The following is a 25,818-nucleotide window of genomic DNA, read 5'->3' on the forward strand; positions in this document are numbered from 1 at the left end:
CCCTGTTGTGGTCAGGTGCATGTGATGAATTAATGATAAACACATCTGTAATTGTTGAACATAACAGTTGCTGTAGAGCCTCGCCAATGCACGACAACCTATGCGTTTTTATAACTTTTTTTTTTTTGTTGACAGGTTAATTAACATTAAGAAAAAGAGACAGTCCTTATCCTCTCAGGTTGACACAATACCACAGGAACATGTATAGTTTGAATTTTTTATTCATCTTTTTTTATTACTTCTTTTTTGCTTTACGAAACAAATGCTTGCAGATGTCCTATGAATAAACAATAGCACCCTTCCTCCTTAAAAACAAGGGTCCATTACCACTGCCTTATCAAGAAAAGAGACTCTTCTTGTCCAATTACAACCTCTCCAGATTCCCAAAGTGACTCTTATTTCCTGTATTTGACATGTGTTTAAGTGCATTAGTAGACAACATAACCATTTCGATTAATGTGCAATAGCTGAGTTTATGGTCAATGCGAAAAGATATATACATTGCAGCTATGACTCACATTAACTGTCTTTCAACACTTGAGCTAGCATCAGAACTGGAGAGGGAGTCAATCACGACGCAAGGAGTCTCCTTTCAAGCCCAGCCTTCGTAAACAGCAACCTTAACCTACATCATCATCATCAGGATTAACTAGACTTTTTTGTCACACCTGTTTTCCTCCAGTAAGACAAAAAGGTTAATAGATAGAATGGTTTAAAATAAAGTTTAGTGATTGTGCTTTTAAAACCAAAGTAAAACAAATAACAAACATTGACATCAACACGAAACATAACAGTGCATTACAAAATACAAAAGAAAAGAAAAGAAAAATCCCAAAGTGGCACTTTCTTGGGGCAGCTAAATAATATAGCAATTTACAACATGGATGGAAATGATAAAATAATAATTATATTTACTGGCATAATAAAATTAGAATTCACAAAATAAAAAAGGAAGACAAATTTGAGGTACCACAGAGGGTAAAACAAGAAGACATGTATACACGTATATTTACACACAGTCCACCCCTCTCTGCTTGCAGCTGTTGTATTACAGTAACAACTGACTGTATGGGCTCTCCAAAGCTCTTGTCGAGGCAAACAGAGTCATGTCAATGTCTGGAGTAAGATTTCACTCCATATTGCATTGGAATTAAACGTAAATATACTACTGCGTATTTTGTTTTGAATGCACTCTTATCTTCAGACACGCTTTCCTTTTTTTTTTTTTGAATGGACATAGAAAATGATAAGGTAGAAAAAAAACCATTGGTCTGTTTTCCAGATGTAAAGAAACACTACTGATGTACAGCATAATGGCAGCCAACATGATGGTGAATTACTGAGATATTTAAAATTGTAAGAGAAACAATGGTAATCCACTCTTGGAAAAGTCAGGACAGTTCCTCGTCTGTTCTTCAGCTTTCTGCCATCTAGGTGAAAAAAAAAAACATTTTTGTTGACATCCATCTTTCATAGCTAGAGCGATATATTGATGTCGGCGTACTGCAAATATATCTCTGTACATATAAGCCAGTAAGTAACAAGACATTGCAGTATAGAATGTGTAACTGGGTTTGAGGTCATTTAGAAACATCACGTATTAGATTACATAGTTGGACAACAGAAAACAATGTAATACTTGTTTTACAATGTAAAATACGTTTGTACCGTCTGTATCTTGGTCATAATCTTTAAAAATGAAATCTAAGTGATCTGTATCGAGATTATTAATGTGTAATTTTTATTATGGTATTTTTTAAACTCTGAAATATCGGTATTGGTGTGATCTGTTGAGTGATAGCCTGTGTACTTAAACGGTGTTTATGATATACTATTCTGACATTTGACAACATTTGACAACAATGTCATCGAAAACAAATTTTCGATGACATTCTATAATGTGACTTTATTACATTTTAACAACATATTATACTGCAACTTTGTTTAATACATCTTTATGACATGCTATAATATGACTTTTTGATGAAAACCAATACTCAGACTTTTTTTTACATTTTCATGAAAAAAAAAAAATATATTATAACTTATTTCGTGATATCCTGGCAACTTACAATACCACTATTTTTTATGACATACTTTACGTTGACATTTTTACGACATACTATTCTGTGATTTTTTTTTTTTGACATGACCTACTATAGTATGAGATTCTATACTATGGATTTATGACGACCTATACCCTAACTTTTTATGACATTTTTACGACATTACATTTTCATCACCTACACTACTTTGTAATGTTTACCTCAAGCTCTTCATCTCCTGGTTGGAAGGCCCCCGCGGTGTTAAGGCCCATGTCTGCAGGGTTCCTGCGGCCTCCTTCTCCTCTTCGCCGACCCCCTGAGCCCCTCGAGGACATGGAGCTGGAAGAGCTTGGGTCCCGGGGGCTGTTGACTGTGGGGAACTGGGGTCGGCTATAGGGCAGAATGTCCTCGGAACCTAGGGACAAAGAAAAGTTGTCGGAGGAATTCTCGAAAACACTGCACATTGCATCGAGGGAAACCCTCACATTGTTCTTGTTGTTGTACCTGGGTGTTGCCGTGCCCTGTTGGCGGTGCTACCCTCATGTTTATTCCCTTTCCCTCCATGAGCAGTCTTTTGTCTCTCTTGAGCATCTTTGCGTTCAGATGAGGTGTTTCTGGGGTCCGAGCCCTCTCTGGGCCGATAACCCCCCGTTCCTCCTCTCTTGTCTCGAACCTCCCCTGCTTTGGGTGAAATCACTCCCCGGCCCTCTAGGACTGCCTTGGAGGGGTGTGTAGGAGACTTGAGCACTGCTGGAGGTGGGATTGGCGGAGGTGGGAGACCTGAAGGATAAACACAGGAAGAAAGAACATTAACCACAGACATCAACATTTTTTTTTTTTAAGTTCTGAAACTTTAGTGTGTATCATCTTTCACTCAGATGTCTCGGACCTGCAAGGTGATATACAAACACAGCTGCAGTGTGTGTACACAGAGCTATGCCGAACAGAAACTCCTCTGTACAGACAGTAAACAGAACAGATGGCATTAGAGAGGCCGAATCTGGATAGATATTTATGAGATTTGAGTGAGAGGCAGAAGAGGAGGAAGAGGTGAGCGTGACGGTCAGCAGCTGGCTCTCTGACCTGCTCGAAACTCCCCCGTCAATGAATCAATGCTGCTTGTCCTTGAGCCATTATTCATACGAGGCCGGCCAGTGGGCCACCCGGCCTCTCACACATCACACTGCCAGCTAAACAAAATGCAGAGAAAAAAGCCTTTTCTGCCTGCGATCAATGGCTTTTCAGCTTCTGACCTGAAGGATGGGTTTGTCAGCAACCACGCTCATAATCCACACAGGATTAGAAAGCTAATAAACGTATCACGTGGCAAATCTTACACCTTGCTTTCATTTGGAAAGCAACCTTAGACTTTTTAAGATTGTGGAGAAGGGGCAGATGATGTCTTGTTGGTACAATCAGGCAGCTTCAATACACTCCTTTGATTATCCTACACCTCCATCCACTCTTGAATACAAAAGGGGGCAGTCAATATCATACAGCAGATAGGCGTCTGCAGTTTTTTTTAATATCTCTCTTGCCTCCTGAGTCATGCCTCAGTCCGATCAATGCCACAGTCTGTGAGATATGCCTCACTACTAGGGAAGAGCAGAGCGCCCGTTAGATTTATGAGTGAATATCTGCGAGGACAGGGCTCAGGTCTGAAAAGTGTCTCTGGGCTTGCCAAGGAGGGTGTATTAAGCAGACAAGGCTGAGACAGATCAAGAGAGACAGGAAAGGGTTAAGTACAGAGAGGAGGTAGACAAAGGCATTAGAGTCAAATACAATATGAATCACGTGGGGGAATATAACTTTGGAGCATCTGCATCCACTGTGCAAACGAGGGTGAAATGAGTAGGTAAGGCTGTCTGGATAGTAGTCTCAGTCTAGAGTACATGGAAAGGTAAAGAGACGAAAACAAACAAATTATAGAAACACACAGTGTGTGCATTACAAACAATGTCAGGGTTTTATTTCTTTACTGTCCTTAACTAAATGAAACCCCCTTCCTTCATCTCAGCACCAGCCTTCCAGACTACAGAATGTTGGGTGGGGGGGGGGGGTTATATAACCTCCAAATGAAAAACAATCCATTCAGATCAAATGTAATCAGCAGGAGAACTGGTAGACAGACAGAGCTGCAGAGCTGTCAGTCCGCCCCCTCACTGCTCAAACAAAGATGGAGGAGAGGGGAGATTGGGAGAAGAGGAGCGAGTAGAATGGGATGGAGAGATCATTTCACAGGGAGGGGCAGCGAATGGGGAAGAAGCCAGGATATAAGGACGATGGCAGGAGGCGGAGGTTTAGGGTGGGGGGGGGGTTGGATTTTGTGCAGTGATATAGCTGGTCTGGCTCCCAGTGAGTTGGATATTAAATCTCCCTGTCAAGCGCTTCCAACACTCAAGGACACCTGACACTAAGAGGAGAGCCATCTCTGGGACAGCACATACTGTACACACGGAGTGATTGTGTGGTGATGAATAAATAAAAAAAGAAGATATTTCCATACATCAAAGCCGAGAGGAAACGGGCAGAAAAAGTGTTTTTTCCCCCACTGGTAGGCTGTTTGTTGTAAAGAATGATGCTGTAAAAAGTAAATTGCTCTTTTACTTAACAAGGTTAAAGCTCTTCCTTCTGTGTACAGCTGCTCCGGTATTTAGCCCCCGTTTAGCTTATGTTCGACTCCGACCGAGTAAAAGGTGGCACTTCAGTATGAGCCACAGCACCTGGATCAATTTCATTAGTGGCTAGAGTGGAGAGACATCCCAGTGTCAGCACAGCCAAGCTGGGCAGAGCTCCCCTGAGACAACACCCCCCTCCACTCCTCCCCGCCATGGCCCTGGCCTCCAGCCCGCTACTCGCCCGATCTGTTCGGCACTGCACAGATTAGGAGCAATGCCATGTATGCGTGTGCATAAACACATGAGAGAAGATGATAAAAACTCTGGCTCGTGGCACATCCAAACTCAGTCATTTACGGACACTACATCACACTAAACTGCATTTTCCCTCCCATATCTGTAGAGGGAATGGAGGCAGAGTCATTGATACAAACTGGCCATCTGTGTGCTTGTGGGATACAGCTTAACTATTTTGTGTCTATCTCTCTATTAGTCTGTTGGCTGTATTAAGTCATTCGTACCTTTACAGACAACCCTGTTCATACCCATTACCAACTTAAGAGTTAGTTAGTAGATGATAGTTGCAATATTTCAAATCACAGTCAGACCAATATTATAGGCCACAACATAAATTGAGACTATTTTCTATAAATTAAACTTCAGGCCTGAACAGGAAGTTTACATAGAAATACACAAGTTATATTTGTAGCAACAGAGTAGCTCACTTGATATTAATTATCCGGGTAGAAATCTACAATAACATGCGATACATATCCCACATGAGTATCTTCCTTTTTGAAAATAGTTTGAAATCCTAATTATTGTGTTTTTGTTAATACTGCAAGTTATTCATGTGTACCTTCATTATAGGGTTCACGTCGCTGGTTTCCTGGATGACCTGCAGGATGCTGTTTCTGCTTCTTAGGAGGCCTCCTGTGTACAGCTGCCATACTCATGTTACTGTCTGTGGACACTGGGCTACCAGGGCGGTGGCTTGGCGGGTTTATTTGGTATTTTCGTGCTGAGAAAAGCAACAAAGGGATAGTTTAGTTTGCTTTACTGTTCCTTATATTTTTTCGCAGTATCGTTTCTTGTGGATGTGGCGACTATATAATAAAACCTACCAGAAGCTCCTCCAACTTCGGGACCCAGTGTGTTGGGATATTTGGCCACCCTGACGCCTGAATACTCTGCAGCTGCAGCAACCGCTTGAGCGAAGTCAGCATCAGTGAAGAATGATCCGTCTGATGAGCTGACGGCACTGGACCTCCCTGAAGAGACATTATCCTCTTCAGAAGCGGATCCCCATCCGTTGATCATGGAGCCGGTCACCGAGCTCTCCAGGTCGCCCATGCTGGACGCGGGCGTCTGTTCAAGCCCTCGTAGCAGCAACCTTCGAGGGTGCATCTGGGGATGGTGGGGGTGTGTGTGGGGGTGTGTGTGGTGGTAGTGCATCTTGGCCACCTCTGCATCTGTCTCGTCACCCTCCTCTTCCTCTTCCTCCAATATATCATCCTCCTCCTCCATACCATCAGTGTCCAAGGCCAATGGGCTGGTGATGTACCCATACGTGTGTGAAGGAGAGAGGGGCCTTGGAGGGGCTGGGGGGCTCACAGTGTGGCGCCTGCAACAGGTAAGAAACATGCAGTATCAGAAACCCGTCATGAATGGATATATTATGTATAAAAAGTAAAATATACCAGCATCATGGGACCAAACTGCAAATCACATGTAATTTAAATTCATTCTGATGATTTTCTGAAGTACACCTCAGCAAATGTTTGCGAGTTTGTAGCAATATTGTGCTCTTTCAGAACCAGATAATAAGCAATAAAAAAAATGCTAACAATGATGTAAATTATTATTTAGTTTGGCAGCTTAATCGTGAATTTATGGTGTCTTCATTTATTTGAGCACTAACAAGGATGAATTCCTGCTCACAGCTGGTTTACCACAAAAAAAAAATATTACTTGGACAAATATTAATATTTAGACTGATGTCTTTGTTATTTCAAACAATCAAACCATTGCAAGTCGATTTATGTACTGTACTGAAATGAGCTGAAACAAATGGCTCCCAAGAATGTAAGAAATCAATCTAAAATCTAAGATCTGCTTTTGAAAAATGGCCACGAGCTCTGTTCAATACAGGCTTTGGAATTAATGAGCTAAAACATAAAAAGAGTTGTGAATTTCAAATACTTGGGAGATTGTGATTCTCTTTGAGGCTTCAAATAATTGATAAATTCCCTGAAAACCTTTACACCGTTACACTCTCCTGTTGCTGCTTGTTTCGCTAGTAGACATCACACAGGTGTACCTGCGTTCATGGCTGTCAAGTGCGTCCTGGAGCATTGGCTGCATCTCCTCCTGGGGTGAGGGGGTGAGAGTGGCTGTGGACTGGTGACTGTAAGATACAGCTGCAGGTGAAGAGGCTGCCCCTCGGATGGGAGGAGTGGGCCCCCTCTCCATCTCCTCTTCCTCCTCCAGCTCATCAGGCTGCAGGTACATGTGAGAGGGGGGCATGGGGCACTGCATGTCTGGTTCACAGCTGCCAACCGAGGGAAACAAGCATCGTTACCGTGATATCACTCACACAAAAATAACGAATGTTTTCATATACTGAAGCCAGGAAAACAAACTGAATATTCATGGCACCCTTCTATCAAGGTTTGACAAGAGCCTAGCACTAATGGATAGGAAACCCTTGGGGCAAATGCTTCCAATGGAGGCGAGAAACGACAGAAAAGGCGAGAAGAATGAACTCGTATTTAAATAGTGTGTGCATGCCTGTCAGCTCGTCTGTGTCTTTGTGTCTGTGCAGACATGTCCCACCTTTCTTCCATCGACAGGGAGTACTCCTCTGTGCTCCGACTTGGGGGTGGGTTTGCAGGGGGAGGGGGCAAAAGGTCAGCCCAATTCATTGTGCTCTGTTTGGGTAGTTTGGGGGTGCGCACTCCCTTCTTCTGACCCTGACTCCCTGCTCAAAAATGAAAAAAAACACTGTCAGTCGCAAGACACCTGCAGACACACATACTTATATTCACTCTGTCTCTGAAAAGCACATCAATTATTAATGTTGAAGAAATCGCAAGGTAATGAGCAAGGAATTGACAGCAGTTAAAATACATTAACACGACTGGCTGACAAAGAAAAGATCATTTTACATGCAAGAGTGCAAAGGCTAATGCTAACCCTCCACTTTTATGCAAGTGTGCACACATACCTCTCAGCTAATAAATGATGGGAAATACTATAAAACACAGCCATTTCCCTACAGCAGTGTTAGCAAGTACCAAGAGGAAAGGTAGGAGGAAGGGGCCCAATTAATACCAAACTATTAGAATTGTGAACCAATGAGCTGTGAGGTGCAGCGAGCACTAAAGGCTTCTCCTTAATGGCTTGAACTTCAAACGCAATATCAGAATGGATACATGGCATTAAGGTGGCAGTGTTGCGTGCCGTCTGCAATGTGTTATCATTTGTCCTTGTCCGCAGACAGACATTGAGGCCCTGATGAAATTAGGCTTCTCCATACTGGAATTAAAGTAGAGCCAATTAAAGGAGAAACTGAGAAACAAAACAGAATTAATTTTTTAAAAAAAGGCTCCTTTTATCAAATTTGTTTTAAACATCCCTTGGATGACGTTGCACCCAGAAAACAAAAGGAACAACGAGCAAATGCCTGGCATTGTGCTCATGTCTTTGTTTGGAGTCATTGTTATCAGTTTCCACTTCTCTTTTTGTTCTGCAATTTTCCACTTTCTGAAGGCATCTCCCTTTCAATTTCTCTTCAATGTAAGCTGACATGGAAATCAATCAAATTACCATTTAAAAGCATGCATTATTAGCATCTCAAAGTGATTTATTGCTTTTGAGCAATACTGGGATTTTCAAATAGAGCCGGGGGTTGTGTGTGATTATATGGTTCAGAATAACAATAAGCTGGGAAAATTTGGCAGTTAAATTAAATTAGGTTAAATAGGTCATAATATAGTATGTTAATAATAAAGTCATAAAATGTCATAGTATAGTATGTCCTCGAAAACGTCATTGAAAGTCATTATTTCACTAAAAAGTTGTTCTGCTTTTTCCTTTGCCATAACTTTCTTACCGGAGGTACTACTGCTGCCTCGGTCGGAGCTGTTGTAGGAGCCTCCAGTGTGAATGTCATGGGCCTGGTTGTAGGGGATGGTGGCTGGCATAGGGCTAGGGCTGTCCCCTCCTCTGTAGCGGTCTGAAGGTGGGAAGAATGGAGTGTATAGTTAGTACGGCCCCAGGCAGACATTTTGCCAACTCAGAAACTTGCAAGCAAAGCATCCACTTTTAATGAATAAGGAAATGAAGGATGGTATTTCATCGGTAGAACAAAACCATTTCGCAATGGCAAAGTGAAATTCTTTTACACACAACAAGAGGCATGCAGTTCATGCTTTATCATTTTCAGGTGAGTAGGTGAACACATGCAACATCTGCAAAAAAAAAATCTCAAAACTATCACACCAGATGTGGTTCCCTTCTGCAGGTACAATAAGGTGATGATAGCTTCGTTCAAAGCGGTTAAATATCTTTGTCTGTCCTTTAGAAATCTGACACCAAAGATAAACACTCACACCTGCCTTCAACACAAAAAGAAAACCCGGATACCACATGACGACAGCAATTCAGGCCTGGCCCACATTTAATGGCAAAGATTGAACATGATTGCATGGCGGATGATGAAGGGTTACATGAATGCCATACAGAGAGGCAGAAATAAAGAGTGATGTTGACTGAAAACGAGCGAGAGACAGAACCGAGGAAAATATGAGCGTGGAACTCTTCTACAGGCTTCCACAGTGAAGCTGGATGAGCCGGGAGAGAGGAGAAGACAGAGGGGAAAATCAAGTGGAGGAAGTTCATGGCTTGGAGATGACCTCTTTAACCATGGCTGCTGAGTATTCCACACACTCACCCTTGTTCAGCTTGTTTTGCTCCATGATGTTGTACTGTAGCTGGGAGGCCATTTCTTGTTTCTGCTGCTGAACTGAGGGGGGCTTCCAGCAGTGTTTTTCATTCATCTCCCCTCCACCCAGGAGTCCTCCTCCACTCCCTCCGGTTCCTCTGTCTGAGTTAACGTTGTTGCCCATGATGGAGGACTGGATGAGCTGGGTGGTGGCGTACGGTGTCGGCTGGCCCCCTGGACCCACAAAGCGGCCATCTTTCAGGTTTGGGCTGTTAAAGGTCTTCATCTCATTGATCTTGTTGGACAAGTCAACGTCTCCATAGACTCCTGAATCTGGCACCATGAGGTTGGTCTGCTTGTTTTCCATCTGGTTGTTATAATTGGCGATGCAGTCGGCTGGAGAACATGAGGAGGTTATTTAGTCAATCTCGTCTAAAGCTGATTAGCTTAGGAGCAGTATGCCAGTTTGGTGAAAGTTTGAAACAATAGGGCATCTTCTGATCTACCGTCGAGATCAAAGCATTTATTTGAGGAAAGCAAACACATTTACATAATAATTTCAAGCTTTGGAAAGAGGGACACTAGAGAGACATTTTTTCATATTTCCGTTTATAGTCTCTGTTATATTTGCCAAATCAAATGATGATCTACTTTAGGTGACTGACACAGGTGGTATAACACCTTTCTCGCTCAGTCTCATCCATGACACAATGTGGGTGTCATCTGGGTGTTATTTTCCATCTGACGGTGGGAGCATCTTTGCTCATTGAGAGGGACAGAAAGACATGTCTGTATCAAAGACCTGGAATGAGGCTCGCAGTAAAAGCACAGCGCCACTGACAGATCCAATTTTCTCTGGCTCATAAAATATTCAAATCCTCCAGCAGATCTAAGAGCCAGCCTTGCAGTAAATACCAAGGCCGGCCGTAGGTGCACGCCGCTCGCGCCACGCGCCTCACATTTCAGCAGCACGGAACAGTTCAACACTTCAAAGGTTGATGTGTGAAGGCGCCCCTATGGCTGAGATAAAGGGACATTAAGTCCTATTTCTTTGCACTGTCACCTAGTCAGTGATCCTCTTAATGTTCACAGAGTTTAGTTTGGCACACACACAAAGCATGCGTCTGGCAAGCTCCTTAGTGTCATACAGCGGGGTGTCATGCGAAGAGTGAGAGCTGCCTTTAGCCTGTTAAACATCTTACACCATGTTAAGGTAGGCTGGAATACTTCAACCACAGACGGCTGATTAGCACAAAGGAAAAACTAAACTTGATGACTATGTCGACTAAATGAATTATTAATCCTCATTGGGAAAGGTTTGAAGCAGGCAGAAACTATTGAATGGCTGGATGGATATTAGGCAGAACAGCTGGACAGGAATTATGGTCTGCCCTTAAAGGCACAGTCCCAAAGTGCCTAATTTAGAACATAAAGCATTTCATTACAGTCCAAGTTTCCAAGGAAAGGGTTGTTTAAGACTTGGGTCACAGCTGAAAATGAATAACTAAGTCCTGTGTCATCCACGCTGACGTTTTTGGCTACAAGTTTTACTCTGCTCCCTTTGATGTGATAGGTCACCTTGTGTGTGTGTGTGTGTGTGAGATACAGTATTGTATATTGTATAGTAATAGTGTATACGATTTTGAGGCCGCATTTGCTCCCTTTTTTTGACAACTACACTAGTGCTGAATAAACAAAAGGCCACCTGGTGGTGTTCCATCAGTCGCTTTCCCTTATTTCCTCTCCACCTATCCTACATTCTCGCTCTCCACCTCCACTCATACATTTCAGTGTATGTTTTAGCATATACGCATTCGTCATCACTCCTTTCTCCCCCCATCCCATCTGGTCTTCCAGGTGCACACTTCTCCCTCTATCATTCTCTCTTCCTCTGCTTCTGGCCACCGTCTGCAGTCCAGCCTTGACCTCTTTGCCCGCTGCACATTTCTTAAATAACTGAGCACTTAAGGGAAATTACATTACCGGCTATAACAACAGTATGGAAATCAGCAGAGCAATTCGATTAGCAACAGAGTAGAGCCATAAGCCCCTCTCAGTGTGCTCCTTTTATTTCCTGCCTAAAACAGCTCTACTTTAACCTCAGATAAATCAAATACACAAGCACACAGCCTCTCTTAATCCTAATATTTCTTCAGGTCTTTTTCTTGTGGAAAGCTATAGAAAGGAGAGATACACAGAACAACTCTCCAGGGAGGTAACCCAGATATCCGATTTTGCTTCCTTTTGCACCGTGGATTCCCCCAGCTCCTACATTTGTTATCTCCACCGTTATTTTGTCAAGGACTGCATCATTGCGTTTGAGGGAGTGTTTATTTTGGTTGTCTCCTACGTACGGAAGTGTCGGCACCACATACCTGGGCGGCTGTACGTTGCCAAGTTGCTGTCGCTGTTGCCATTGCCTGCAGTGCAGCAGTTGATGCTGCAGTCTTTGTGGTTGGAGCAGGAGTTGGGCCATGTGTCTGCCAGCCAGGGCTGAGTGGCAGATTCCCCAATGTTTAGCAAACCAGGCCTGTAAAATAAATGGGACTAAATGGTTAACAATAGTAAGAGACTAAGCCAACACCACAACAACATTTATGTGAATGAACTGAAACACCCACAGTAGCACAAGATTTGAAAGAGATTATGTGGAATTTATTTATCCAGCAGCTGACAATAGGAAACATCCAGCTTTACTACTTTTTGCCTTTTAGCCACAGACAAACACACAAACACAAACACACACACACACAGACACACAGACACACACACAAAGGCCCGGGGAGCACATTAGAAAAAAGCCCAGCTAAATAGATTGTGTGTGCTTGACTTGCACAGAGCCGATGACACTTTCCCTAAGCCCTCACGAGCATTAGCGAACTGCCTGGATTAGACAACCAGATAAAATTCACTCCCAATGTTGCGAAATGTGCGTCCTGAACAGCCAGTGAACCGCAAATGCTCCCTGAGTAGATTCTATGATGTCACAAAACATCTCTGTCATTTAAAAAACAAAAAACTTTGTTTAGCTATACAGAAGGAAACTGGAGCACCAGAAGAGAAACCCAGGCGGACCAGTCCTTCACGTCATCGCCTGGCCATCCGTCTCTATTGTTTCCATGCCTTGCTCCCCTTTCTTCGGCTTTATTCCCAATACAATACAAGATCACTTGTTCAACTGGATTCTACTGTACAACATGACCTCAGGCCAACCACTGAGTGTTAAAAGTGGCTGGGAATAAATAGCCTTCTATTGCTCATGAAATGAATCAATCTAGCATACAAAGGGAATGCAGGCTACTCTACCAGGGCCATATACCATGTTTCAGTATTCAAATGCCCACAGTATTACTTCCAGTTTGCATATTCCAACACTGAATTAGCATTGAATTACGCTTCCTCGTTCCCTCTCAAATGACTCATTTCTTGGATTCATTTTGGGTAATGAACACATTTGTCTTGCACAGCCAAATACAATCTCACAATAGCTCCTCAATCACCCCGGCAGTTGTGTGTTGATATTGAATGGCCATTGTCTTTGTGCAGAGCCGACACAGCCATGCTGCATATGGGATTCAATCATAGAGCTGGATAATATAATGAATATGGATTTACTGCTGATGGCTCCAAGCTAACTATTTATTCACACATGAACAACACGCACACTCATGTACACTTACAGTCAGTGCTGTGTAGATTATGTACTCTCAGTAAAGACAGGGCAACAATTAAATACATATTTCCTCTTTTTGTCTGCATACTCAATTTTCACTATTTCCCCGCTATATGTAAACATGTGGTAGCAAGTTGATGCAGTGTTTGCCATGCGCACAGTCTCAGATGTCAGTGTTTGTGCACAATGCACCATTCCACAACACGAAGAGGTGTGCCGTTACTGCTATGTGTGTGTGCATGCATCTCCATTCATGTTTTAGGGTGAAGCTATGGCACAGCCTTGTGGTTGGATGTGGCTCTCCACCATATAGGATGAGGATGGGCTCCTGGCAGACTACATGGGGCTTTGTTCCTGCTATCATAACATATTTAATGCACCTCCTTACCCCTCCTCAGCTCTCTGCTGCTTAAGAAAGTCACAGCACTCCCCCTAGTGTTCGTTGGAAAGAAGTACACTTGCCCAACCCTACTCATCTGTTCAGGAGCTTTACCATCCTCGTTCAATTTCCCAAAATGTGGTTAGTATTTAAAATATTACTAAACAGACTCTTTCTCAAAACAATAAATAAACTCTTACCTTCCAGCGCTGCTTACACCTTCTCCTCCTCTCTGATATGCCACTGAAAAGAGAGAAAACAAGTTACCGACATGATTTATTGCTACTGTCATCACATTAGCATCTTTGCCATCGTCATAGAAGGTCCAATTATTAATATTGATTATGAATAGTCCGTTTTGTGAGCGATGATGGGAATGCTACTTTTTCACAAGTATGAGTTGTTGTATCAGTTTAAGTGAGAATGTAAATGAGTGTGTGTGTGGCATAATTTCAGCTGAGTCACACACACGTACAGCAACAGAAACAGGAGGAGGATATGTAAGAGGCTTATGAAGAACAGAGATGCAGAGCTCTTTGGTTGTCTGGCTTGGGTTCAGTATGTTTGAAGCTCTGCGCACTGAAAGTTGGACTCTTTCAAGGAGCTCTAAGCTGCCGGTGTGTGAAGGAGAGATAAACTTCCAACTTGAATTCCAATCTTTTCCCTGAGAGGAGTGGAGGTGGAAGAGGAGGAGGTCGGGCCTTAGCTGTGTTGATTCTGTCTCATTTTCAAAACAGGAAGTGTGGCTTTGGCCCTTTGCATGCAGACAGAGGAGTTCTTAGATTAGCTCTCTCTAATGCAAACCAAAGTATCACAATCTAATTCAAGATTAAAATTGCAGCGTAAGGCACTGTGACATCCTGGTTTCACACCGGCTACCAGCACAGGGATTTGTTTTCTTCTTAAAGAGACAGAAACCTAACCACACAATCAAGGAGTGGGTTTCACCTGAAAGATTTCCAGCAGATCAAAAAAATAAGCTTGCGACTGCAATGATTCTACCTGATTGCAAGCCTCGAGGCAGTCAGGAACAACACTGCTACTGTTTATATGTGACCTCTGCACAGACAGGATCAGCCATACCACAAACACAAACTGTACAACATTGTCTCTCTCACTCTCCTTCTCTCACCTTTACTTCCTCTCACCCATTCACTGTTTCACATTCACCATTGCACTAAGCACTGCCAACACCCCTGACACACCTCTAGGGAACAAAGAACTTCAGAGGGATGAAAGTCCACGAGTGGAAGAAAAAGGAGGACTGTAAATACAAACACGCGGAGAGAGAGAAAGAAAGATAGAGAGGCACAGAGAGCTTTTCTTTTATCTATTTTACACTGTGTCACTTCAATTCAAAGATAACCTCCTTAGCTCCGCTACTGCAGCCTATCTAATTGGTATGTTGGAGTGCTGGTGGTGTGTCATTCTCTTAAATCCCCTATGAAGTTGCCAGCAGCACTTTGATCAAGTAACCACTAGTTTTAACAGCCTCTCAGTAGTGTGGCCTGCCTCTCTAGAAGCATTACGCTCTGACACGACCCAAGCATTTGGTGGAACATTTATTTCTAGCAGGTAGATCTCTAAACTGTGCCCATTTTTGACTCGTTATTTCTTGGTGCTGACCGAGTGTCCCCTCGCTTTCTTTTCTACAGTAAACGGCTCGAATCTATTAGGAATGAGGCTGCTCTGGCCATTAAAATGAGTGTTTCACATATGTATTGAAAAGGTTGTTGCTCGTGTACTGTGCAGTAAATGAATAAAAGTAGACATCCCATATTGTATATAAAGTAAAAAAAAAGTAAGAAAGTGCTTACCTGTTGGTGTGAAAGTAAAGGATGGCACTGTAGGGACAGAAAAAATAAAGAAAATAAAGCATTGATTTATTGTGCGTCAGCACCGTCCGGAATAAGTTCCTGGGACTTAATGTATAGGCTTCATCACCACATAGTTTCTTTGAAAGTACACAAATCCACAAAGTATTTTAGCCTGCATTCACACGCTACTCGCTGGCCCCTAGTCTTTGATCCCTGCAGACATCCCTGGACCCAAACCGGGGGGGGAAAGTGAGTGTTGAGCCAGCTGCTGGTTCAAATCCCGGCTCAGACTGTCAGAGGCCTGCTGGGCAGGGGTCACACACTGGGGAGATATCTGTTGCCATCTCTAACACTCACATCATCACACATACAGCTCAATTACTTACACTTTGGCATGAAAGGGGCCCATGTGCAAAAGAGTAACATAAAATAGGCAGATTCAGAATCATGGCGAGTTTGGGTTGTGGGTATCTTTTATAAAATGCACTTAGTTTGTTGCTGCCCTCTTTGAAGAAGTAAAGGAAGCTAAAGTATGGATTGCCGTTGATGCAACATTGCACCATGCTAGTAGACATCCAGTACGCTGCCTTAAATATGTGCATCGTAGAAATGTTGCTGTCTGTCTTCAACCTACAGAATGAGACAACTGAGATGAAAGACGCTGCTGTCACATTTTCATGTCCTCAAACAATTCATTCATACAGAACCTGCGCCAACAAATGTCCTCTAAATGCCACAAGCATCCTATCATGTCTGAATCTCTCTTCTTGATGCTCAAACTAGTCTTCAGATATGAGCAGTTGGATGGCTGTTATCTGTTTGATGAATGCCTTTGATGAAGGAACAGACCAACACTCGGAAGACAAAACATCTGTGAGAAATGCAAACGTGATTGAAATACATGAACCGGGATCAATTCTTACACAAGAATGTGTAAGATGTTCAATCCCGGAGTAGACGAAGCTTTTACTGAGCAATGCGTCTTCGTTGAGTAATAATTTGGTGACTGTAATCTCAGGCTTTTTTTTTTTTTAGCTGATGCGTTTGGAGTATTTCAGTTACAAGATTGTTTTTGAGGATTTCTACAGCAGTCATAATAAAATGTGTAATACAATACAGTATGTCAACACATGAGCACCATAGGGTTTACATGATAATCATTGGCAGGGAAATAAGAAAAAAAGCTATTTAACATTTTTTAAAGTTGACAAATTTGAATATCGATAGAGGCAACACAAGCATGCACTGTAGCAGATGCACACATACACAAGTCTCAATTCAGACAATTTCACCCCGAGTGCAGATTGTTGCTTCATGTGGTTGCAATTATACTCCTTTCAAAACATTCTTAGTAACCAGTTCCAACAAAGACCGTGGCCTCTTGTGGTCTGGGTGCAGGAGGAGGAGGAGAAGAAGGAGGGGGGCATGTCTGCCTACTGTGCCCCTGAAGAGCTTTGTGAGTTTATGGGAGTTAACATCAGCATATAGAATCACAGAGAGTCAGAGGGTAACATCGGCCTACAGTCTTCTCTGCCGCCTGGCCACAGATCAATACTGTCACTCAAAGCCTTCAAAGTTACTATTCTGTATCGGCGCATTGCCTCTGAAGAACCCCTGTTTGTAAGTTACTTTGGTTAAAAGAATATTGGTATCGTCTCTGAGGCTATTAGCTTGGATGAGGAAATCTCAGATTGCACATCATTTCTTCCCATAGCAACACTAACTCTGGAACCAAACAACAACATCCAACAACATATAGGCATTAGTGTGTTATCAGAAAATACAATAAAATCAAGACATCATTTGAAATGTCATATTGGTCTTTCATAAGAAGTTCAAAACAATATCTTTTTCATACCAAAATATAGAAAGCCACAGTTGTGACCATTAAAGACCATATATAAGTGTACAAATTATGAAAGACCACAGTGCTTAAGGAAAAGCTTAGCTGAGGTGTCTCTCACTTTCACATGACTCACAACCCCCACTGTTAGCATGACTGCAGTGGATTCACTGTGTTTTCTGTATAACAGCCACAGATTAGCACATTGTCTGTGTGCGTCTCAGGGTTGAAGGGCGGATCTCCTCTAACCCTTGCAGTCAGCAGTAAACCTGAGCCCAGGAGTAAAGACGGCGCAGGTAGCGCTCACAGGCAGCAGCTGCACAGCCCAAGGCCACACATTAAGCCAGCCCACACTTAAATGAGACTCAGAAAGAAAGGCTAATAGCTCTCTTTATACTCTAACTATTGTGGGCAGAGGTTGGGCATGTCATGAGCCCTGTCACTTTGACTCAAGTCAGGTACAAACCGACTGGGTTACACTGTGGCTACTCTAGAAGGTTGAAATGCAGCGCGGGTAGTGATTCTTGGATGTTTCTAAACATATGGTAAGTAGACACTAGATTGCTAAATGCTCAACTCCTCCATATCAAAAGGCCCCTCTCTAAAAGGACAGTGAGAGTACTTCAAGCATGTGCAAATGTCAGCATGTCCTTGATAAAGAGGTATTATGGTAAGACATTCTCTCTTTCCCAGCACAGTCAGAGGGGAGTTGCTAAAAGCGGAGTTGTTGGACCTCAAAATGTACTTTACTGAAAACACTCTTCACATGCCCTTGCAGAATCAGTGTGACAGAAGTATGAAAAAGGAATAAAAGATGTCTTCATGCAGGACTCTCAGCGGGGGCTCACATCACATCCTAAAGCGCACTGTTGGACTTTTGGTTAGACTTCACCTCAGGCACTCTACAAAGACATCTCTCTGTGTGTGACAGGCAGGATGTGAGGTAGGTTGGCAGCATTTGGGAAGATGCAGAAGATGGACGAGATTGTTTTTAAACAGAAATAAACACAGTACCACACAAATAAATATTGCATTGCATTTTCTCACCAAATTTCGCAAGTAACTAAACCTCATGTTACCCCAAACCAGCACTGAAAATCAGAAATTGAAGTAGATATTCCTGATAGCGTAAAACGTGTACTGTTGCACTTATGTACTGACCCTTGCGTATGCCTGCATAGCTGCTGGAGAGGCCATTCCTCTTCTTTCGGTGTCTGTACAACCAGATGCTGAAGACCATGAGGATGATCCAGCAAGCGGCTCCTATGCCTGCTATGAAGGCCGGCTGCTTGACCACATCTGAAATCTGCTGGGATAGGGGGTTCTGCTGGTCCACGGTCTCTGTCATTCGCCCAGACGCATCTGAGGATAGGGAATGGAGGAGATGTGAAAGCAGGATTAGAAAGGATAGAAAAAAAAGGTACATTTGGTGGTACAAAATTGGATAGCACAAGTGAAAAGAGGGGATTTAGGAATGTGAAAAACAAGAGAAAAGAGGGAAAGAAATATTATTTAAAACCTAAAACTCAAACGAAGTGGAAAAGCCTGAAATAGAGAAAGTATATTTGAAACAAATGGAGTCAGCACAGTACATAAATATGAACATTCTTCCTTCTCCTGATGCACAAAAAGATTGTTCTTCTCAGCAGCAGTGGGTGGGTATGAGGCTGGGTTGTGGAAATGGAGTCGTTTCTCTCTATTATTCAAAAGGCTTTCATCTCAAATCCCAGTCAACAATGGCAGGTGAGCAGACGAAAGCAACCAAAGACATTCAAACAGAGCCTGTGTGCCACACAAGCCTGATGGAGCCGGATAGGAAAACACAGAGAGGCATCACTTACACCGAGCAATGGTGGATTCATAATCACATAAATAAATCCAATGAGATCATCCTCAAATACAGTAATTAGCAAACTTGGGCACATCTGTGAAAACCGAGGTGTGAACGCCTCAAAGCTGTTTCTACTGTGAAATGCACTGTGTTAAGGCACAGTCTGAACGGCTGCTCACAACAACTCGTTCGGTCTGTTTTTCTCATCCGTCTATTCTCTCTGTGCTTCTCCCTCGTGCGTGATACATGAAAGACTTCTTCGGGTTGCCCCAACCCCCGTTATTCTGAAATTTCTTCATGTTTGTGTTACTTTGTCTTCATCTCTTTTGCTCAAGCCTTTCATGTTGTAGTCACTCTTCTCCACCAACTCTCTAAGCCAGAGGCAAAAACACTTCCCAGACAAAACCAGCTCCCTGCCTTTGCCTCTCCATATCCCTCCGTCTGTCTTTGTCTCAGTCCGTGTCTCCATTCCGCTGCCTCTCTTCTCACTCCTCTGTCTTCCCAATTTGTGGCTCTGTCTGCCAATGTGACTAAGCAGCCCACAAGGGACTGTACAGGTATCTAGGCTGGGATGACGCGCACAAGCTCAGAGTGTGACAAATGCATTCGGGTGAAGCGCTGATCCCCGAGGCACATTGTTCCACTCCAGTGTTGGAACATGGCAACAATCACCACAGGAACTCTTCAAGGGAGAGGAATTGTATCAGTCACAGCCGATGCTTCTTTGTGCCCATCCCAGCCCACTCAATCACACATTTAAAACCACATTGAGTTCTCTCTCTCTCTCCCTCTGCCTCATCCTGCTATTCGCGTGTTTTACAACCTTCTCCTGAGCAGGCCAGCTCATAGATTTGGGGAATAGAAACTGACAAAAAAATCTCAAAATATCAGTCCGTCTAGAAGGGGAAAAAAAAAAAAACTAGAATAAAATTATAACAACTAGCCCCACTGCAGACAGCACTGTGTTTCTTAGTGTTAATAACATGTCAAGGCTGAGCCCGGAGTGCAGGATTCATTATTGCTGTTGCTAAAGGACGGAATCATTGCATCCTTGACTGAAAGGCAGAGCAGGGTGGGGCAGCAAGCTCAACAGCTGCCACACAGGAATTTAATGTGCCCGCATTGATCACACTGCCAGCTATTGTAGCTAAAAGCCATCTCTGCGCTCAAAAACTACCAAAGTTCCCTTTCATCCAAACTCATCATACTCTTCCGTGGCTAGCCTGCTGATTTCTCAATAACAGTAACAACTTCAATTGCTGTTTTTAAGCATCGCTGGTGATAAAGGAAGGGAAAACAGGCAGAGGGTTGGACTAGTCCATCACAAAGAAAGGAATTACATAATTGTCTGTTTACTTGGCAGAGAGTCATATTACTGAAAAGCTCGTCATTTGATATGGACTGGATTAATGCCATAATTATTTGTCAGATGATTGGGTTTCATTCTGCGTGAAAGAATTGCTGGAGGACAAACACATTGAAACACAGCAAATGTATCCACTGACAGCAAAAGAAAAATAAGCATATGACCTCCTGTGAGAAAGAGACTAAAGGTTGTTTCTACCCACCGAGCTGGAAGAAGGTGACATCGCTCTTGACCCCGGGACCCACCCCGGTGCTGGCTGCTACCTCCACGCTGTAGCGGATCCCTGGGGCCAGACTGGGAATCAGCACGGATAAGGCTGAGCCGTCAACTGTACGGTTGATGTGGTACCTGCTCTCATTCCCCAAGCACCAAATCTGCAATAACAGAGACAAAGAGAAAGTGGAGATTGAAGCAATGTTTGGAGAGTTTCTCGACAACATTCAGTTTGGTAGCTGCCACCAATCTGTGTCCTCATAATTGGTTGGTGCTGCTATTGCAACATTTCGGCGCACCGTGGGTATTGTGTTACATCTCTGAGGTAGGAACATATTTTATAAAATGGCTTTATGTTTTACAGGCTGTGCTCAACACAGGGTCAGTATTAGCCGAGGTAGCCATAACACGGCTCCGTGTAGCCGTAAGCCAATGAAAAACAAATGGGGATCAGCAATCACCCCCATAACCCAATTTCAGCAGAAGCTAAGTGCTGTCACTCACAGGAAGGAGACTAGTCTCACAGGCTGACTCAAACCAGGCCCACAAAGAGAAGCATACATTCAGCTCAGCATGAGGCCTGAAGACCTCCACATCCTGAACCCCTGACATTCTGCTTTCTTTACCCCCCACCTCCTCCCACCAGTTAACCAGGTTAACATACACACTTCCTTGGGTCTGTCCTATACACGTGTGCGCGTGTTTGCTCTTCTGTGATGGAACTACAAAGCCCTGAAATTTTCTGTGTATCTTAAAAATTGCGGTAAGTGGAAGTGCCGCCAGGGAATAGGGCCCGGTAATGAGCAGGGAACGCTCTCGAGCTGGACTTAAAAACCATGAAATTACTCTAAAGCCCATCACCAGAAAACATTTACCTGGAAAATTAACAGTGGCTTAACTTTTTCACTGGCTCTGCCTCATCTCCCCTTCCGCCACTAACCTATATTTCCTGTGACGCAAAAAAGGCTTTCCAATTAAAGTACAGGACTGCCACAGAATAGCGTGCGAGTGGACAGCTCTGTCCAACGTCAGGTCATTACAAAAGGAGCAGACATTATTAACTAAGGAGGAGGAAAAGGGGACTCATTATCATTCCAAAGAAATGACTGGAATTATAATAGAGGTCTGTCTCTCCTTGGTCATTATTACAGCTTGTTACCCTCCAGTCTCTTACATGTACACTCTCAGCTGCCTTTACATGGATGTCTCCACTAGATCATATAATACCGTAAATACAGTGAAGTTCACTTTTAAGTAGTTGGTACACTTAAAATGGTGCATTCTTTTAATTTGCATTTGTATCAGTGGAAATAAATAGTTAAAACACATTATATGTATGGAACATGTCAGCAATTAATCTCCACTAAACACACTATGATCTTTAATCACCAGTTACTGCATAACTACCAATAGAAAGGAAAACAACCTATCAATAATTACCACAGATATTTCTCACTACTCTTCACCTTTGGATGGCCAGAACATGTGTGGCTCTACCATCTCCACCAGGTGGCACTGTTTCACAACAGTTTCCAACAGCTCCGCTGTTTTAGACTCCTTTCCTCTCTCGTCACTGAGCCTCTCTCATCACACAGAGGAAGAGCACTGGGGAGTGTACAAAGGTGCGCCTCAACCAGGAATTCATTACCTTTCCATGTCTGCGCATTGTCTCTTTCTCTGTTATCTGCTCTATGGGCATCCTTGTTTGTGTCTCCTTTGTGTGTCTCCACAATACGAGTCCCACTAGCTAAGGCCCGAGGTAGCTGCTGGCTGTTTTGTTTTCGTGTTACCTTGTACTCCTGGACCACCCCATTCTGCTCCTCTTCTGGAGGGGGTTGCCAGGAGACCACGATGGCGGTCCCATTGTCCCCGCTCTCCGCCACTGTAACCTCGCGAGGAGGGGCACTGGGTGCTGAAGGGGATTGACAAAAGATAGAAAACACACCTTCATACATGAGACATGCATGCAGTCTCTCCCTGTCTCCACTCATTCCATTTAGCTTAATCTCTATGTGAGACAGAAGCTGTGGTGAGAACAAAGGACGAGTAATCAAAATTACAATACAAGTGCCTTTGTGTGGGTAAATAAAAGCAAATAACTGTTTACTCAAAACAGACAGGGCTTTCTGAACACGGGTAGTATGGTGGTGTTTAAACGCCAACCTTCGGTCCAACGGTAATTAAACGGAAATAATTATGAATGCAACATAAAAGACGTAATCACAGCACGAGTGTTAAAAAAACAGGCATTTTTTTAGAGCTCTGAAAACAATTATCAACAGAGTTGGGAACAAAGGAGAAGAAAAAAAAAAGATCAAAACACTCCCACACATGCAACACGCAGACATTCACTAGCAAAACGCTCACATTTCTCTTAACTGGTCGCTACAGATAAAAATTTGCAGTTGGGTTTCAACCAAACCTCATGAGACTGCCACAACCACACCCTACGAGACATTAGCAAAACACTTGCACTGAAGTGTTGTATACTGGTTTCCATAGGGCCTTTTAAAGAGCTGAACATCTACCGTAGCATGCTTGAATACACCACATTTGAACGTAACATAATCATGGCCTTACTGCCTGCTGTGAACAGCTGCTGTATACTCTCACACATGCAGGCTGTGCATATAAAATTGTGTAAACATGAAAACATGCATGCACACATGCAAGCACTAAAGCAAACTCGCACACATCCACATCTCCCCCACCTTCCTCCAGCGTCTTGCCAATTTTGACATCACTGTCTGCTCCCTGGAATTCATTGAAGAAGGGGCGGAGTTTAAATTCATATGCGACTCCCTTCCGAAGCTGCGGCACAACGGCGCTGTCCTCCCCAGGGGTCCGCACCTCGAACACAGCCCATTCGCTCCTCTGCAGCCCCTCCGGTGAAGGCCTGTACATCACCTTGTAGCCCTGGATGTACTGTGACTGTTGCTCCACCTTGTGAATGACACGGGAACACAGACAAAGATGGTGTCAGCTTGACTTGATTAGCTGCTTCACAGTTCAGTGGAAACTGATACAGTAATGGAATGGATTGTAGCATCACCGGAAAGCTATGGATTTGTGCAACTGATACGGCAGGCGCTGGGTGGAATGGGGTGCTAACTCATCACATCATCCCTCTGTTTATCCATCCACATCTACATCTCTCTTTTTGACTGTCTCTCTATGCGCCATTTGGAGCAGCAGCGATTTGTGCGAACCGCAGTATGAGGTCATTGGCCAGAGGTTCCTCTAAGTCTGGAGTTGGTTAAACAGGGCCCAGGCTCCCAGAACAGCCTGTCTCATCCTGTCCTGCTCTACAGTGTAGTGACTAGATGCTGAAGTCAAGGAAGAGGGGGAAAAGTAGGTCTTTACAGAAGTTGAGAGTACATGCATCAGCATCAACAACAGCATCTGATGCAGCTAAATAAAGTGTTGCTTTGTGATCCAGCATGTTTGGAGAAAAAGTATAACTGCTCACACGTATGCTTACATCCCTAAGACTCCCCGTGGAAGGCAAGCAGTACCAGCTAAAGATTTTACAGATTTCTTTTTATTCCTCCCCCATAAAATATGCTGCCGGCTCAGGTGGTCTTCATTAGCCCGAAAACTGTGCAACCATTTACCACCACACAAAGGAAAATGTAAAACCAAGAAACTCCACATTGGGAATAGATTTAACCCCACAAAACAAGGAAACCGTGGCACTTAACTGCAATGTCAGTCTCCCCCATGTCATGTGTTTTTTTGGAACATTCCAAGGAGACAGGGTAACTGGGCAGTAATGTTTTAAATCAGTCTTGACATGTCAGTATCCTTTTCACGTTTCCTCAGTCCCATTCATCACTCACTATGGCACTTCATAATACCTGGGAATGTAGGGGTGGCCCTATGTCAAAAGGCACAACAGGGACTGCTCCCTTTCAGTGAGCCATCCCACAGACCAATATCAACTGTATGAGGTGGACAGTATAATTATATTTACTCATAATATAAAAAAAGATACATTAACCAGATCAATCGCAGGTGGATACAAGTCCTTTACATTCAGCTTGTACCAGCAAAGAAAAGCCACCAAAAGCTCCCATTTCTACTTGTACTTCTTCCTCTCCCACCTATCCGTTTTAACATCTGTAATCCATTTCCACTTAAGAGCATGGAGTTGGCCGCCTCTTCCCTCTCACTTGTTTTTATTTTAACAGCCTTCAAGTGTTTTCAATCTTGCAATCGGGCACAGGCTGGCACGCCACACACTGCTATCCGGTACTACATGGCCCGCAGAAGGCCGGGCTATGTAGTCCGGCTTTTGGGCAGTTGAGTGGTCCACTGTGGGCGAAGCCGAGAATTTTGGCCTCTGGCCAGCGGACCAGTTCAAGCTCATGCCAGATGGACACTAAGAAATCTTGGACAGTGTTACAAGCTGCTCCCTGCCGTGTCGTTCCTCTGAAGGGTGCTAGAGCGTTAGAACATTAGCTCGGCTGAGTGGCCTGATGAATTGACCATAGGCATATCACTAAACTAACCTTGGAGCTTTAGTGACCAGCTATACCAATGATCCATATGGCCATCTGTAGCTGGCTGCAGCTGTCTGAAGATAAAGAAGGAGAGAATAATACTCACTGTCCACTGCACCCTGACAGATGAGGAGGAGAGAATGGTGGGGTTGTGCAGGTGGATCAGCACTTCTCCCAACTCCATTTGGATCTGTCGATGGTCAACACCTTGACTGGTGGGAGGGATATCTGTATGCAGCAGCACAGGCATCAAACATGAATCATCTTGTCCGAAACTACAGAAACACATTGCGTTACTGTGTATCAAATTCAGTAAGAAGGCAGTTGTCACCTTGTGTTTTCACAGCTTCAGTGATAGGACTGGGATCACTCAGCCCATAGGCATTGGCTGCCCGTACTAGGAAGAGGTAGACTGCACTGGGCTTCAAGCCCTTCAGTACAAATGACTCAGTTTTCACGTGCTCTGCCAAGGTCTGCCAGCTGCTCCCTGATGCATGACTGTGGACACACAACAGAGATAATCAAGGTTTAAGAGATTGCATTAACGCCATGCAGTTATTTTGTTTCTGATCGTTGAGCTGATTAG

The 25,818-nt window shown here is 43.5% G+C and overlaps 1 protein-coding gene across 9 annotated transcripts in view; it reads right to left on the reverse strand.

The window, feature by feature from the left end:
• Positions 1–205: 205 nt before the first annotated feature.
• Positions 206–25,818, reverse strand: part of robo1 (roundabout, axon guidance receptor, homolog 1 (Drosophila)) — a 229,307-nt gene continuing 203,694 nt past the window's right edge. For 5 of the 9 annotated variants that reach the window (XM_031863467.1, XM_031863462.1, XM_031863461.1 and 2 more), the window contains 18 exons: positions 25,564–25,730; positions 25,339–25,460; positions 23,442–23,673; positions 22,521–22,642; positions 20,720–20,891; positions 18,482–18,682; positions 15,478–15,504; positions 13,861–13,903; positions 11,984–12,138; positions 9,618–10,004; positions 8,778–8,900; positions 7,454–7,643; positions 6,984–7,214; positions 5,788–6,287; positions 5,523–5,684; positions 2,550–2,825; positions 2,267–2,460; positions 206–1,430 (listed from right to left, as the gene is read on the reverse strand). In XM_031863467.1, coding sequence (XP_031719327.1) covers positions 1,416–1,430; positions 2,267–2,460; positions 2,550–2,825; positions 5,523–5,684; positions 5,788–6,287; positions 6,984–7,214; positions 7,454–7,643; positions 8,778–8,900; positions 9,618–10,004; positions 11,984–12,138; positions 13,861–13,903; positions 15,478–15,504; positions 18,482–18,682; positions 20,720–20,891; positions 22,521–22,642; positions 23,442–23,673; positions 25,339–25,460; positions 25,564–25,730 — 3,319 coding nt within the window. In that variant the 3' untranslated portion in view covers positions 206–1,415. The remainder of the gene's footprint in view (positions 1,431–2,266; positions 2,461–2,549; positions 2,826–5,522; positions 5,685–5,787; positions 6,288–6,983; positions 7,215–7,453; positions 7,644–8,777; positions 8,901–9,617; positions 10,005–11,983; positions 12,139–13,860; positions 13,904–15,477; positions 15,505–18,481; positions 18,683–20,719; positions 20,892–22,520; positions 22,643–23,441; positions 23,674–25,338; positions 25,461–25,563; positions 25,731–25,818) is intronic. The other 4 variants (XM_031863469.1, XM_031863465.1, XM_031863464.1 and 1 more) reach the window with 1 other exon arrangement.

This window comes from Anarrhichthys ocellatus, unplaced genomic scaffold, assembly GCF_004355925.1.
Source record: "Anarrhichthys ocellatus isolate YVR2014 unplaced genomic scaffold, GSC_Weel_1.0 scaffold29, whole genome shotgun sequence".
In the NCBI taxonomy this organism is placed as follows: Eukaryota; Metazoa; Chordata; class Actinopteri; order Perciformes; family Anarhichadidae; genus Anarrhichthys; species Anarrhichthys ocellatus.